Source organism: Nelumbo nucifera, chromosome 2, assembly GCF_055504915.1.
Source record: "Nelumbo nucifera cultivar China Antique chromosome 2, China Antique-T2T, whole genome shotgun sequence".
Classification (NCBI taxonomy): Eukaryota; Viridiplantae; Streptophyta; class Magnoliopsida; order Proteales; family Nelumbonaceae; genus Nelumbo; species Nelumbo nucifera.
The window spans coordinates 87164829-87181933 of record NC_142650.1 but is presented as its reverse complement, the minus strand read 5'-3'; the positions used below and the strand labels follow the sequence as shown (position 1 = coordinate 87181933).

Sequence of the window (17105 nt, the reverse complement as noted above, 5' to 3'; positions counted from 1 at the left end):
CTTTTTGAATTCCTTCCATGACAACCAATATTTCAGCTCTTAAGGGACCTGGATTACCTTCATTGCTACCATCAAAATTCAGCTTTATAAAGCCTCTTGTAGGTGGGGATCAGTCTTGTCTACAGATCACCTTGTAAGGAGCAGAATCAGCAACTTCCTTCCACTTCCTCGTCAACTCACCAGCTGGAATGTCCTCAGACAGCTCCAAGGTCTTCACCCAATGAACCACTCGGATAGATATAGCTTCAATTATTGCCTCTCGACTCCTTTTTTCTAAGAATATTTTTTGATTTCTTTCTTCCCAAAGTGTCCATCAAGCAGCCACCCTCCATAAGATTCTACCTCTCTTCTTCAGCCATCTAACAAAAGTAGAGGAGAATAGGCTTTGAACAGTAGGCAAGGAGCTCCATCTACACCCAAACAGAGAGAAACCATTCCCAAATTAAAGAAACAAGAGGGCAGGAGATTAATATGTGATAGCAACACTCACCATTGGCCTTACAAAGAGGGCACCAGATAAGGGGAAAGACACCAGCTAGGTCTTTTTCTTTGCAAGAAATCACAGGTGTTAATTCTTTCCAAATACACTTCCTGTCAAAAATCACCAATCCTAGACAAAATAAGTGTGGTCCAAACCTCTTTAATAGGAAAAGGCACTCCCACACCAACACTCAGTTGTACCAATTGCGAAAAGAAAGAAGCACAAGTAGAAGAACCAAAGGGTGAAAGGGTTCATATTCAACTATCCCTTTTTAAAAGATCCAACACAACTCTTTCAAGATCTTGAAGCAAATTTGAGACACTACAAATTCTCTTCTCCCGGAGACCTCTTCTAAAGCCCAAATCCCAGTCAAAACCAAAAACTAGAATTAGAGGGAGACAGGAAAGAAGAAATGAAATCCTCCCTACAACCAGAAAGGGCATAAACAGAGGGAAACCATTCCTTTAAAGGTGAGTTGCCCAACCAAATATGCTCCCAAAACTTGACCCAACCTCCAAAGCTAGGATTATACCTGATGAATGGTATGAAGAAAGGAAAGATGGCATGAATGGATTTCCAAAGTGAAGCACTCAAGTCTCTAGCCAGAATTCCAAAGTCTCGCTCATTTGCCGCAAGCCCTGAATTCAAATTACTACCTTTGCCCACAACTTATCTTTGTCTAAAGGCAACCTCCACAGCCATTTCCCTAACAAAGCAATGCTCCTTTCCTGAATGCTCCCAAGACCTAATCCTCCAAACTTCTTACTTCTACACACTACTTCCCAATAAACTCTATGGTCCTTCTCCTCCCCTGGTTCCCACAAAAAATCCCTCATCAGCTTCTCAACCCTTCTACTTACCCCCATTGGAATCCGAAACACAAACAAAAAATACATAGGCAAATAAGCTTATGTGGACATTATTAAAGTAATCTTTTCATAATATTTCAATTACAAGGCTCCAAAAGTTGCTCCCTCTCAAATTCTCCCCCAAAGGTAATCCCAGCCTCCCAGGTAAGTCATTGGCCATTAGAAAACCATACATCCCAGAATTTCTGCTCCCTCTAAGATCTCTCTCTCCATATTTAGACCCACACTACAGCTTTATCAAGGTTGATCTTCATATTAGACATTTGTTCAAAAGTTTTCACAATCCATTTTAAATTTAGTTAAATTTGGCAAGACATAAGTCTTGGAAAATAACATTTAGCTTCAAAAACTAGATATAAATACATGATATGCTCATATCCATATTTGTTTCTTGGATTTTAGGAAATGGAGAGTCTTACTCATTTCCCATATATGTGGCCATGTCTGTATCTATATCTGGGTATCATAGCTAATCCTTGAAAATCATCTAGCATCCAACTAGTAAAGTTTTTCTCATAATTATTCTGAACAACAAAATCCCCAAATTAAGTAAAAACAACACTCACTTTGCAATTTTCTCGGGTGTGACATATAACAACTTATATCTAGAGTAATCTGAATTCAGTTCTCTAAGGATCTCTTGCTGTTCGGCCCACTCCATATTAGCACTTAAATAAGCTGCAGGGATGTTTGCCTACACATTAAGTTTAAAAGATAAAGGCATAAGTTGCTAGTGGAGAAATTAATAAGACAACCAAAAGAGTGCAAAACTACCAAATTAACTTGCTAATATAGAGAGGATTACCTGTACTAAATGCATAATCTGATCTTGAATAAGTGAGACAAGAGGCGAAACCACTAATGTTATTCCTGGACATATAAGAGCAGGAAGCTGCAAAATAGGACTCAATCTATGTAAACAGTAGAAAGTGCAATAAATCTGATCTGATTTGAAATCTGTGATAAAAAATAGAAAAAGAAAAGTTTGTACAAAGAAGAGAAGAAGAGTAAGATTGAAGAAAATGTGGAGAAGCAAAAAAAAAAGTAACCCGGCCACCCTTTCACTATCTTATATACTCAATTAAAAATGAATACAATGACAAAGTATACCCTTAGTAAGTCGGCTATTACTAAAAACACAAGTAAACAATCTTAACTAAACATAAACTAATAGGCCTTAGGCCCAATAACTCTAGCTGAACATAGAAATAAAAAACAAATATTATCAACCCAATCTCAACACTCCCCCTTCAAGTTTGGGAATAGATGTCACACAATGACCAAATCCTACAAAACACAATGACCAAGAGAAAAAATCACTAAACAACTCAAATTCCTTGTCAAACTACTAACAGATAGAAGATTAGTGCCTAGTCTAGGGACATAAAGTACAGAAGGTAGTGTAATGGTATTAGTTATCTTGACAGACCCTTTCCCAACAATGGGAACATGTGATCCATCAGTTGTGGAAACTCTGTCTCTACCAGAGTAGAGGTGGTATGAGGAGAAGATAGTGGAAACATTGGTCATATGTTATGAGTCTCTTGAGTCTATAATCGAGGGAGGTCCCCCCTTACCTATAGTGGATGCATAATTTGCAGTGGCATGTGAACTACTTGTATGTGCAAACGAGGTAGAATGACTACCTCTTGAATCCACCTGCACCTTGATGTCCACCTGATGATAAACTGAAATTGGTTGTATCCCTCTGACTCAAAAACTACATGTATCTCTCCAACTCGACCCTAACTACAACTACTACAGCAGACTCTAGAGAAGTTGTAGTAGGTGGTCCCAATAAATCACTAGTCACTGCCATATTAACATTTCCCTTCTTGTTTCTAAGTCAACTCGATATAAGGTGTGGGTAAAGTTTCCAACAAGTATCTCTAGTATGCTTAGGTTTTTTACAGTAGTCATAGATCAAGTCCTTCTTGTCCTCCTTCCTAGATTCATTGCCAACCTTATCCCGACTGGGCTTAGACTTCACTATGCTAACCATAGCTGATTGCTCAATACCTGGGTTTCTCATCATCACATTCCTCCTACTTTCCTCTCCAGACACAAAGGCATATGCCTGAGAGAGAGTTACATTGTTTCGGGAAAGAATATGCCATTGTCCAATGTCATATTCAGGGTTGAGTCCTACTAGAAACTCAAATACCCTATTTTTCTCTACTAGCTTTTGATAAGTTGTTGCATCTTAGCTACTCTCCCAAACCACAGTCTCCAAATGATCTATCTCTTATCATAAGGTTCTAAGGGCCAAAAAAATAAATTGCAACAAACTTATCTCCCTGCCTAATAGCAATAACCTAATTTCTCAACCAATAAGCTCTAGCAACATTCCCACTCTGTGAATAAGTTTCTGCTACTCCATCCCAAATCTCCTTAGTTGTGTTAGCTCATAGAATATTCTTACTTATATGGGGTAACATAGAATTGCACAGCCAGGTCATCACCGTGTAGTTCTCCTGCACCCACCGGGAGTAGTTAGTCCAGGTTTCTTCTCTTCATTGGTGACATATTCCGATTTTCCACGAGCTCTAATGGCTGTCTTTGCCTATCGTAACCATTCTAAGTAGTTTGTACTACCAACTTGACTGTCATGATGGTCCCTACCCCGAAGGGGTCACTAGCACCCCCTCCACCTAGTCCCATCTCACTTGTAGATTTATATTCAACTCCACAACCTTCCATAACTCCAAGACAGATTAGGAAATCAATTGGAGATGAAAAAAAAAATTATCCCCTTTAGAAACCTCAAACACCTTCCAAGTACCTCCAAAAGCTCCTTCCACTAAGATTCCCTTCTCCATGGGACTTGAACCACCTTCTTCAAAAAACACCTAGAAACCTAAAAAAACCGGTGCACCACTTCCAAGGTCAAAAATGAAGAGTCCACTGCAATCAGGATTCTTCCCCTTTCTCCAGTTCTTCCTGATTTTGGTGATAAACCCTAAACCTGCTACAAGGGATTGAAGATCCACCAAAACCTGGCACTCTTGAAGTCCTTGATCAGCTCTTTAACTCATGCAATCGACTGGTCTAGGGCTGCATGATGGAATAGCTTAAAAATCCCTAAAGTTGCTTTGATACCAAGTTGAAAGTGCAATAAATCTGATCTGATTTGAAATCTGTGATAAAAAGAAGAAAAAGAAAAGTTTGTGCAAAGAAGAGAAAAAGAGAGGTTGAAGAGATGGGGAGAAGCCAAAAAAAAGTAGTCTAGCCGCCCCTTTCACCATCTTATATACTCATAATTAAAAATGAATACAATGACAAGTATGCCACCTTAGTAAGTCGGCTATTACTAAAAACACAAGTAAACACTTAACTAAGCATAAACTAATGGGCCTTAGGCCCAATAAATAGTTAAAAATATTTAAAAATTTTAGAATGAAATATTTTAATTATTTAAAAAAAGTTTAAAAATATTAAAAATGTGCAAATCAAACTTATGACTTACATTAATTCAAAATTTGAAATACATTATTGTTGAATTGCATGGATTTATGATTTCTTCTATTATTTTTTACTCGAGGCAAATAATGTAAGGTTTATATTTCTCTTAATCCCTTGTCATCATATTGGATATTGGGTTTTCCCATGCATCACAAGGGGCCCTCGCTAGTAATAGATGAAGGCAGGGCCTTCATTCTAATACTTGAGCAATGTAGGACAAGGAACAACAACACACTAGTGAGTGCATGAGTTGAAGCCCTTGTCTCACATTGCTCTAGTATTAGAATGAAGGCCTTACCTTCATCTATATAAAAGAAAACACTCATGTGTTGAGGCCCATAGTTTTTGTCATAGGCCCAAAGACAAGCCAAACTTGGCCTAGCTTGGGCCCATACAATATCTGTTTTCATATCATATAACATATATGATATATTACATATAACTAAACACTGATCATAAAAAAAAAACATTATATATAAATAAATTTTATTATTTGGTGTAATAGGACCAATTCCCAGCTTGGGCCTGAGCTTATATTTTAGGCCCAGGGTCCACTCTCGGGCTACTACTCTTAGCATAAGTGCTAAGCCCAGCCCAACCAATGATCTCTCCTAGCATTCAAATGTCAAAAAAAAAAAAAACAGAAAATCACAAATTTCCACAGTACTTTTGTCAAAGGTGCTTTGCAATACATACGCCATATGTCAATGCAACTGAAAAGCACCTTAACCATACTTTTCACTACTTCTAACAAAAGGAAAGGTAAAATTACAACAGTACCCTTCTCGTAAAGAACATAAAACAAAACAATTAACGAGATTGCTTTGGATGTACAATATTTGGTACACTAAAGAAAAAAAATTCACTACTTTGTACAAAAGCAATAAATGCCAGCAACAACAATTCAAGCCTTTCTCAACCACCACTCTATTAGTTGGACCAGCAACACCACCTTGTACAAGGATGTTAAATAGTCTTTGGGACTTAGAGTCTAGAATAAGTGAGCCTTACCCTTTAATAAATGGACTCTGAAGCAAGAGTATTTCTTTAGAATGACAACAAAGTATTTAGCCTTGATAATAAAAAAACCAAAAAAAAAGTATTTAGCCTTAATAAAAAAAAACAAAAAAAAAAAGTATTTAGCCCTGTTTAGCATACAGAGGAAAAAAAATATCCTCTATACCTGGTACGTCAGACTCTTTCCACCACCAGTTGGCATCAAAACAAAAACATCACATCCACTCATTGTTGCATTGATCACCTCTCTTTGATTTGGACGAAAGGAATGGTTTCCAAACACTTTCTTGTTATTTTCCTGAAGCATGAAACAAAGTACACCATCAGAAGAAGCTGTCACATGTACTTGAAGATACATGTTAATGAAGATAAGTACCTCCAGTTTCCTGGTCCATGAGAAATCTCTGCTACTCCACCTCTTATCATTCGATCCTTCAATGTAATTAACTTCAATAATCTTAGGAACATATGCTTCCCTTTCAACAGGACCTAAGGAAGCACCAAACCCATCTATAGAAGAGAATGATATCAATGATGATATCCCTTTACCGAAGCCCCCTGGTTCACTGCTTGTATTGATCCTAGCATCAAATCCTGAATGATTCATTGTATATGCACCATGTGGAGGAGTTTCATATTGGAGACCTCTGGTTGTGGAAGCAGAGAAATTAGATTTCTGTCGTTCTTCATCCCTTTCTTTGAAATAAAGATATTTGTCCAGCTGCTGAATTTTTTTATTCAGCTGCAACCTGTCTATGGATGCACAACATGAATAAGAACAGAAAGAGAGAAAGAGAGAGAGAGAGAGAGAGAGAGAGAGAGTATTGTTTTAATTAAAAAGATCCTTTGAAAAAATGCAGTACAAAAAAAATATAACAAAATAAAAACCAAAAGGTGGACCTACCTATCTTGACGAAGGCTCTCTATTTGCACAGGACTGAGAAAATTAAAGTTGTCAAGAAGTTCATTTGATATTTCAATTAGTGTATCCTTCATCTCCTGCAAATGATTTGCAGCTTCTGGGCAAATTCCTACCTGGATCAATTTCAGGAATCAGTTGTGTCAAGTTGAAGAAGAAATGAGAAGTAGCAAATTCAAAACCAAAATTACAGACACATACCTTAAAACCATGATTACATATTGTGCATAATTCTGGTGGAAAGTATGTCTCATCAGGCACTGTATTATTATTATTGCTTAGAAATGTAGTGGATGGAAGCTTAGAAGTTGATGATTGAGGTGTGCAAGTTGCTTGATATTGAAGAACTATTTGGTCCACATCAATATTCTGAAGCATAAGGATTAGAAATGTGATATCTGCATTCAAATCATAATTTCTAAATTTACACATGAGAATATATGACAAAAAGTACCTCGAGTATGTCATCATCACCAATATCATCAGCAAAATGATCCCCAAACTCTTTTTCAGGGTTATCTTGCTTATGCAGAGTATGAATGCCAGAAGATCCACCCCTGATGTTTGCATGAGAACCATTAATTGGTGATGCTTCCTTATCTTCTGACAATCTTACACCTACACCAGTGTCCGAAGCACTATTTCGACTTTCTAGCAGAGAATCCCCAGATTCACCAACCCTCACACCACAGTAATTCAAGTTTTGGTGTGGTTGCAAATTTTGAAATGTTGAGCTCTCAGAAAATTTGCAAGTGATGTCAGATGACCTCCACAGAGTAGTTGCTTTACTGATATTCTTAGAATCTGACCTTTTTAATGGTAAGTGATCTGTGCCAATATTCTGAACTATAGGTACAGTTATCCCAGGTTTTAAATAGTTCCTACAAGCCATGTTAACACTAGAAAGAGCTTCCCAAGCCTGTCAATGGTTTGCGAATTCAATGGATATCAAGAAGTTAGAACCAAGTGTATCATGCATATTTTGCATGCACATAGTACAAGGAAAACAAGTATCATCTATGTGCCTCAACAATGAAGACTGAATTTTTTTACAACTTGCATTGGTTCATATTTTCAAAATCTTATCATACATGAATCTAATTAGAATAATAATCCATGCCTTATGAAGCATATTGATAAACTTAAAGAGCAGAAAAGAAAACAGTCTACAAAGAAATTAACTTTAATGTATAAACCCTTTTTTCTTCTTTGATTGTCTGTTTTCCATCAATACTAGATAACAACTCACATTTAGGAGATGTCTCATTCACATTTAAAATGGTAGACAATGATTGAAGCCTACCTTTTGTATATGTGAACTCTGCAGCCTTTGAATATTTTGAATTTGAAATGCCATTGACCTAAGAGACAACCATGGAGAAGGTATATGAGATAAGCATATTCCACGCCCAAATAAAGTCATCGTGCTAGTCAATTAAACATACAATTTACTGCAATCAAGAAAACTATGTTTATTGCATGAAAAAAGGTCATACATTTTTATAAATAATGGGCATATAATTTAATACAAATGAAAGCAAATAAGTATGAGATTTGTAGAACAGATTTCCATAGAAGAATCAGTCTTCAAGAGAGATGCATTCAAAAAATTCAGGAGAATCTAAGCTATATAAGTTTAAACCACACCCTTTAAGAAGCTCATGAATTTCAAAGGACCTGAACAAAGAACTGTAAAACTATGCAGGTATTGAAGCATGGTTTAAAATGTCAATGTAATTCCTAGCCCGAGCCAAGCCCAAGCGTACTAAATTTAGGCTCAGGCTGGACCTATGTTTTGGTACTTCGAGCTTTACCCCGGGCTCAGTCCTCAGTTGTAAGAGATAGGGTTAGGCCAAGGCTAACATTAAACCCAGCCCAGCCCACCTAACTTACACCTAGGGATGGCAATTTTGCGGAAATTTTCGGGTATCCAACCTGTCCTGACCCTAATAGGACCCGTTTATCAAAACCCTATAGGGTTTGGGATGGGTTTGGGATTTTAGATTAAAACCCTATAGGGTTTGAGACAGATTTGAGTTTTGACTTTAGGGTATCCAATACCTGATACCTGGGATGCATAAATATAAACCTATTATATTATATATCATGCACAAATTTATAAGTTTTAAGTACTAAGATAATTATTCTATTATTAATATTTTATTTGTATAAATTTCTTGGGATTAAAGTAATCATTTGATGTAAATTTGGATTTGATAGATTGTTTATTTCATTTAGTTATAAAATGTTAATTTAAATATTATTCCTTTTAATTTTTAGTTAGAATTGCTAATCATATATATGTACTGATTGTTTTGATGAACACAAAAGTTAATAAAATCTATTTTATTTCATTAAATAACACAAAAGGTGAGATGGCTTAGTGACTTAAAGTAGTGCTAAGAGATTTGGTGCTATCATTAATTGATCCGGGTTCAAGTCACACTATAAGCATTAAGAAACTTTTTTTAGTAGAAAACGTTTGGCCAAGGGGTTTAACGAGTGGGACAGGTTTGGGAAATTGAAAGGAAAAGTTAGACGGGTTTGGAATCAGGGATACATAGGCAGGTTTTGGAATGGGTAGGGCAATTTGCACGGGTACCCTACCCGTTGCCATTCCTACTTGCACCCCTAATAGACAGGAGATCCACCTCGGGTTACTGTTCACTGGTCTGTGAAAATTTAGTCACATGGTGCGGTAAGAAATAGTTTGCAGTTGCTATATCAAGAGTGATAGATGCTGAATTCAGAACTATGGCACATGGTGTTTGTCAACTACTGTGGCTTAGAGCTTTACTTGGAGAGTTGGGATCCACTATTGATGGACCAATGAGCTTAATCTCTAATAATACAGATGACATTAGTATAGCCCACAACCCTGCCCAAGACAATCATACCACACATATTGAGGTAGATCGCCACTTCATTAGAGAAAAACTTCTTGCTGGGTAGATTTGCAGACCATATAGCTACAATTAACTGATGTCCTTACTAAAAGAGTCAACAAGGCCCAATTACATGAGGGGGAGTGTTTAGTTACATTATGCAAGGGTAAAGTTGGCATTTGTATAATCTAATTCTATTCAGACATTTATCTTTGTAAAGGGTATAAGAGTCTTTTTCCCTCATGATTATTCTTATAATAAATTAAGTGGATGGCAAAAACAAACTAGACTGAATCCACAGAGTGTTGTAACACGGTTATTTATGCTGCAAGGGCATTTTGTCTTTTTATCTTTAATTATGTCACTCTCATGCCACCCTAATATAAATAAAGTGGACATCACCAGGCACACAACACTCTAACACTCTCAATTTCTCTCCTCTTCTCCATTCTCACTTTAATCTGCACAAGTTTACAAATAAAATTTTATTATCCAAATAAAGGGATGGTTCAGAAGATAGAAGTGTAAAAACTATTCTAATTAGATGAAAAAGAGGACAGGACATTATAACTAACACATGTCACATGGCATACATACCCAGCACACAGGGCCTCTTCAACATGAGATTTTTGTGTTGGCAAGGAGAAAAGGAAATTTGAGCTCAAAAACTGATTTTGGCATGAGAAATTATGGTGTGCATTAGCATGATGTGACCAATTGACTCGAGGAAGCTTAGCATCTAATTTAAAATCTTTACTTGAATTGTTCCCACTGCATGACCAATGAAACAATGAGAACAAGAAGCCAGAGAGAAATGAAATATTATGCTCAAAGGTAAATGAAAGGTATGCAATTTTAATGCTTACCTTGAAAACTTTCCATTAGTCATCACTTAACATAATTGAAAAATAATTAAACTCCTGGACCAAAACCCAAATCTAACCACAAACCTGCAAAGCAATATCCTATACTTTAATTGGTCATATATGAAACTAGAGTAAATACAAATTAACAGATAAAAAGCACATTAACTAACCATGACAAGTACAGATAGGGATTCAAAGACTCTTTGAGTTATATGTAGCATACATGCATGATGCACCTTGAATTGGGTTGTGGTTGGTGGACCGTTTTAGTTGAAGAGTTGGGTTCTTGGGTTTCTGTGTCCTCTTGTTTTGTTGGATCTTGTTTTGGTTTGGTGGTTTCAGTGGGGTTTGAACCTGTTTCTTTTTTTTCCCTTTCTCGGGTGATTTCTTGTCACTCTCGTAATTTATTTTTTTCTTTTAATAAACATTTATTTTATTACCAAAAAAATGTAGATGGTATTCTTTGAATACATTATTCCATTACAATTTAAAAACTAAGAGTGGTGATAATTGCTGAAATAGGTGCTGAAAACAAAATGTGGAAAAAAATTCCAAACTTACAAACAACTTAAATCCATGAAAATTATTGTACATGACAAAATTTGCAATTAATTTAATCACCTCAATATCCATGCTTCATCATTCAGCATACAAGTAGCAAATAACCAAAATGCTGTATGGAGAATTCTTAAATTTAGAATCTTTTCTAGATAGCATAGGATAAGCCCAAGTATATATAGAATAGTCATCAATCAAAGTAATGAAATACTTACATCCAGTCTCAGAAGAAAGAGTAACAGGGCCCCAAACATCATAATAGACAATATGAAACGAAAACTCAGATCTTTTATTTCTTAAAGGAAAAGAACTTCTACAATGTTTGCTTAATTGACATGTCTAACACTGTAACTCACTAACTGACAAAGACTTAAATAACTTTGAAAAAATAAGTTTTAATGACTCAAAAGAAAGATGGCCAAGACAACTATGTCATAAGTAGGCGTGACTCTCACTAAATAAACTTAAAGACTCTGTAGCATAGTTGTCAAGGCGACGCCTAGGCGACAAGGCGTCCTTGGAGGCTCACCTCGCCCAATCGCCAAGCAAATTTGTATATTGTCTTATAAAATACTTTTATATTGTTGCTTTTTTGAGATTATAACTATAAAATAGACATTATTAAACAAAAATATTCATTTTTTGTGTTTATAAACTAATTTCTTTTTATTATTTTCTTATTTGTCAGGGTTTAATCAACACAAACGTCACTAACAGCTGCATTGAACCCTCAAAGACTTCAAAATCTAAACCAATAAGCAAGGGAAAAACGTAAAATTTTGTTTAATCAACACATTTCTTCCTCCACCTTTTCTTTTCTTCTTTTCCTATAACAAAAATAGGGTTCAGTCCCCATTTTTTTTTCTTCTTTTTCTTCTCATAAATATGTTGATTTTCTAAACTTAAACATGAAGTTTATAATTTTCTTATGAAAATTATGGATAGTTATTAAAGAAAGATGGTTATGGAACCTAGGGGACTACCCTAGGATATGTATTTTTTTACTTCAAAAATCCAACGCCTAGGCGACTAGGCGACAAGCGCCCCCCTATCGCCTAGCCTCGCCTTGGCGCCTTGGAAACTATGCTCTGTAGCCACAAGACCAGCTTTATTCTCCAACACATAGAAACCATCCACCATGCTTCCTCTACCAATCGTCTTCCCTAAGGCCAAATCTTGAAAAACACACGAAGAAGGAAAGAAGGTAACTAGACAATTCAAGGAGTGAGTAATACTACTAATGGAAAGTAAATTGATAGGTAATTAAGGAACATGCAAAACATTAGAGAGTGTAAGACCGAGTGGAAGAGATATGGATCCTTGGCCGGCTATGGTGGAGAATGTATCCATCAGCCAGTCTCACCTTATCTCTCCCAGAGAGGAGGTTGTACGCCTAAAATGAAGTTGACTTACCAGTCATATGGTTTGAGGCTCCAAAGTCAATTATCCAGTGGGAATCAGAAGTATGAGATGACACATGGAAAGCAATGGTAGTGTTACCTGATGTAGACGCAAAGGAGGTAGGAGTAGGGCCAGAATCCATCTAGCGAAGTGTCCTAACATATAATTCCAAATGATCACGAAAAGAGATGATAATCTCTTCCTTGGGGTTAGAACTAGGGGCCCGCTCCTAAGGTACCATGGGACTAGTCTCTTGAGATATTTGTTGAGTTATATTTCTTCTAATTCTGTTGGATTGGCTTCTTACTCTGATCAGATGCTGATTTCTCACTCAATTCCTAAGCCCATTTAGGCTTCCCATGGAGGTCCCAACATGTGTCTCTAGTGTGTCTGGTCTTCTGACAGTGAGTGCACCAAAGTTTGTCTTTGTCATCCACTATCTTTTGTGAATCACCCTTCTTAAAAGAGCCTCCGACATTTGAGTTGTACCTCCTCGGACAACTAGAGCAATCGGCTCCCCCTCTACACAATTCATCACACTTCTTCTACTCTCTTTAGATTGAATTAAGGCATAAACTTCCTAAGCTGAGGGTAAGTCTTTACTTCCCAAGATCTGTACCCTAATAGACTCATATGTAGGATTCAACCCCGAAAGAAAAGCAAACACTCGTTACTGGGAAACAAGTGACATGTAGGCCCTTGCATCTTCATCACACTTCCAATTCACATTTTAGTAATAATCCAATTCCTTCCATATGGATGTCAGATCTGAATGGTACACTAAGAGACTTCTCTCCCCCTACTTGCAAGTGGAGGTATCAGCTTGCAATTGATATATCTTGGCAAAGTGCCTCTACTCGGAGTAGGTAGATTTCACTTGTTCCCATATTTCACAAGTTGTTTCAGCCTGCATGAATATTTTCCTTACTTGTGGCAGCATGGAAACCAAGAGACATGACATCACCATACTATTTTCTTGGTTCCACCTATCATATTCAGCACTTCCAGTCTTAGGTTCCTTCACTTTACCATTAATATATCCTATTTTCCCCCTAGCAGTAATGCAGAATTTAATTCCCCTAGACCATTCAAGGTAGTTCAGTCCATCAAAGGGGAATTACAGCCATAGAAAAACTCATATCCAACCCCCCCCCCTCACTCATTCCGTTTTGACCTCCTGAAACCCCAGAAGTTGTAGAATTCTCAAAGGACATGGTTAAGGACACTATTTAGTTTCAACACACAACTTAGGATCCCTCCTAACACCAAAAAACAAATCCTAGAAGCACCCCAAATAAGCAGTCCACATGCACAGTTCAGTTTGGACACAAACTAAACACAGACCAGCACCGATTCTCCAAAAAAATTAGGTTTAGATTGATTTCAGACCTGTACGGAATTAACAGTCCAGCCTACCAAGCTTCCAAGAGTGTCTAAGTGCATTAACCACCGGAAAGATCCTTAGAATATTGTAGTCACACCAAAAACTGGAAATAACAGGTCATCCGTGACCTACAGGCATCCCTTTCACAGGTACAGATTCACACGATCCAAGAAAAGAGGTCTAAACCTCACAATTTTTTCTGACAGCATTCAGCAGACCAGCTTCATCAAGTTTTTAGGAGAAGACTTGTATCAGTCGTAGGTCAGTTTTTTTGTTCTCAGTCTAAAGAAGACAGCAAGATGAAGGGGAAGACCTTGTTCGATCTGCTCTCAAATCCAGTAGAATTGCTTTGATACCATCTTAACAGCAATAAACAAAAGAAGAGGGGAAGGGAGAGAAAAGGGAGAAGGTAGAAGAGAAGAAAGAAGATTGGTGAACTCAAACTTCAATCTAGCAGTGCCATATTACATTAATATTTATAGGGCGACCATAATTAAAAGGGAAAAGACCCTTGTGCCCCTGCTAAGATTAAAGTACAAGAATAATAATAAAAGAACTACTTTAAACAGACCCTAACTAAGCAGAATAAGAATATAAATATAAAATAAACTATTTCAACAAAGACAAACAATCAAACAGTAATTTTGAACTCGAACTTGGATGAAGAATGGGACCCCAAATCACTCGAACTCAAAACAGGAAGGATATTGCTATGAAGATAGAGTCTTCCCAGCCAGCTGCAGTTTGAATCGATCAAGTTGATGCTTCCCAACTAGATGGAATCAATGCTTCTTGAAGTTGTTTGAATGGATGGAGTCAATGCTTCCAGCCAGCCACAATTTGAATGGACGGAGTCAAACTTAAACTTGGAGATGCTTCCAACCGGCCGCAATTTGAATGGATGGAATCAGACAAATGAAACATGAATGTTCTATAGATTCAGTGGATTCTGTTTTTAACAAAAGGGTGATTTTGTCCTAAAAACTTCATATTTCCCCCCACTCACTCAATTTTCTATTATTTTTAAAGCATAACTTTAGTTGTCAAATGACCAAACTTGGTCAATTTTTTTGCTAAAAGTCCTTTTATTAATCCAGAAAATAAGAGTTACAGGCGACCCAAGGAAAGGCACGAGATGTGACCTTTCCTTTAAGATTGATTACAGCATTACAAGATCAGACGAACATGATAAAAAGGTAGCCCAAAATAAAGTCCCGAGAAACCCCCTGTTTAGCAAGTGAATCAGCCATAGAGTTTGTTGATCTGCCTACCCAATGGACTCTGACTGTTATATTTCTTGTTAGCCATTTGACTTTTTTAAAGAGGTCTCTATAGCCCCAAATCACAGAGTCCGGATTCAGCAGCCATCCTACCACCACTTGAGATAAGCAAGTGTTCTATCCCTAACTGGTTTGCAAGCTAGATACCTTGTACCGCAGCAAGTAATTCAGCCCTTATAGAGTTTGTCTTTATTTCTCATAACTCCTCCAGTACCCAAGGGTCCAGGGTTACTTCTACTACTCCCATCAAAATTCAGCTTAACAAACTCCTCCCCAACTGGCTCCCATTGTACTAAAAGTCTGTTATTCCTAGTAGAAGTATTGGCTACTGCTAACCAATTCCTCCACAGGTCATCGAGGGAATAACTATCAAACAGGTTTAATGTTTTCAACCACTGAATTGCCCTTGTCAAAACACAGTCCTTAACTTTTGACACGCTCCTTTTCAGAAAAAATCTGGTGTTTCTTTCTTCCCAGACAGTCCACAAGATTACTGCTCTAATACCCTTCCACATAATTCTCCCTCTCTTTGTATGCCACTCAAAAGTAGACGGACTAAACAACAAACTAATATCAGATGGTAGGTTCAACCTACTCTCAAACAGCCCAAAAATCCAATCCCATAGAGCTGCAACAAAGGAACAAGAGATCAATAAGTGGTAACAGTCCTCACTTTGAGCTTTACAAAGGACACACCAATTCGGAGATAGGCACCAATTTGGTCTCTATACACTATAGTTGATTGTAAGTCCAACATTTTTTTGAGGGAGTTATGACCATTTTAGTGGTGGAATTTTGGGTCTACTTCCTAGTTGAAATTGGGGTATAAAAAGAGAAATAGAAGCCATTATGTCAAATCTACAAATAGAGTCATTGTAATTAGAATTTTATACATGAATTAATGAAATAAAAGTTTTCTTAAGAGACTGATCTTTCTCTCACTCTTCCCCCTTTTCTCTCTTTTTTATCTCCAAATGCACTATACTTCTTCTCTTTCTCTCCTCTGTTTAGATGTGAATCTTTTCCTCCTATAATTTTTTTCTTTTTGATCAGTAATATTTTCCTCCTATAATCTAGATCCTTAATTTCCATTTTGTACCACTACATGAAGATTGTAAGACTTCTCTCCTTCCCATCTTACATCAGCATCTCTACTACACATTTTTCAGAAATATTGTTCCTTAATTGCCCAATACCCTACTCAATACAGCAATGCTATCCTTGTAGCCATTTTATAAATTCTTTTTGATGGATAACAGTGAAAATATTACAACTTCTGGTTGTACCCTTTTTGAGTGGTATTCTATGATCATGCAACACTCCAAATGCATCCCTCTATTTCACCCATCCCACTATAGTTCTATTGGTAATATCCATCTAAATCTCTCCCTCTTATAAACTATTGAACCAAGGTAAGAAAGGAGGTCCCATCTCATAGCTTCAATCCTTACCGTAGCCTGTTCTAAGTCGTGTTATAATTAAGTTTACATTGCATATATTCCTTTTTTATAAATATTGCATATATTCCTTTTTTATAAATATTGCATATATTCCTTTTTTATAAATATTGCATATATTCCTTTTTAGTCCTACCCATCCTAAAACCCCTTAAATGCATCTCTTTGTAACTACAATTATGCATTTGATTCCACTCTGGTTTCATCAATCAATACTATGTCATCAGAAAACAGCATACTCCATAAGATCTCCTAAAAGTGCTTACCAACTTATGCATAATTAATGCAAACAAGGGCTAAGCACCTAGCCTTATGAACATGGATCCTGAATCTGATAACTATTTCTTAGTTTCCTATTCCTTGCTACTTTCCAATTATTGTTTTTAAACTGTTGAAATATCCTTTTTGTCCACTAGAAAAGTGTTTACTTATTTAAATGCAATTTCTTATCTGCCATGGCTTCCCATCTTACTTATTTGTGCATTTTTTCTTCCTTTTTTAATTGCAGAAGAGTAGACTTTAATAC

The 17105-nt window shown here is 36.8% G+C and overlaps 1 protein-coding gene across 1 annotated transcript in view; it reads right to left on the bottom strand.

Moving 5' to 3' along the window:
- RECQ4A (DNA helicase (RECQl4A)) overlaps positions 1-17105 on the bottom strand; it is a 69444-nt gene that overhangs the window by 51800 nt on the left and 539 nt on the right. The window contains exons 2-11 of the mRNA XM_010271117.3: positions 10500-10583; positions 10231-10404; positions 8052-8109; positions 7203-7667; positions 6950-7117; positions 6734-6864; positions 6206-6578; positions 5996-6127; positions 2156-2242; positions 1917-2044 (exon numbers count right to left, since the gene is read on the bottom strand). Coding sequence (XP_010269419.1) covers positions 1917-2044; positions 2156-2242; positions 5996-6127; positions 6206-6578; positions 6734-6864; positions 6950-7117; positions 7203-7667; positions 8052-8109; positions 10231-10404; positions 10500-10522 — 1739 coding nt within the window. The 5' untranslated portion in view covers positions 10523-10583. The remainder of the gene's footprint in view (positions 1-1916; positions 2045-2155; positions 2243-5995; positions 6128-6205; positions 6579-6733; positions 6865-6949; positions 7118-7202; positions 7668-8051; positions 8110-10230; positions 10405-10499; positions 10584-17105) is intronic.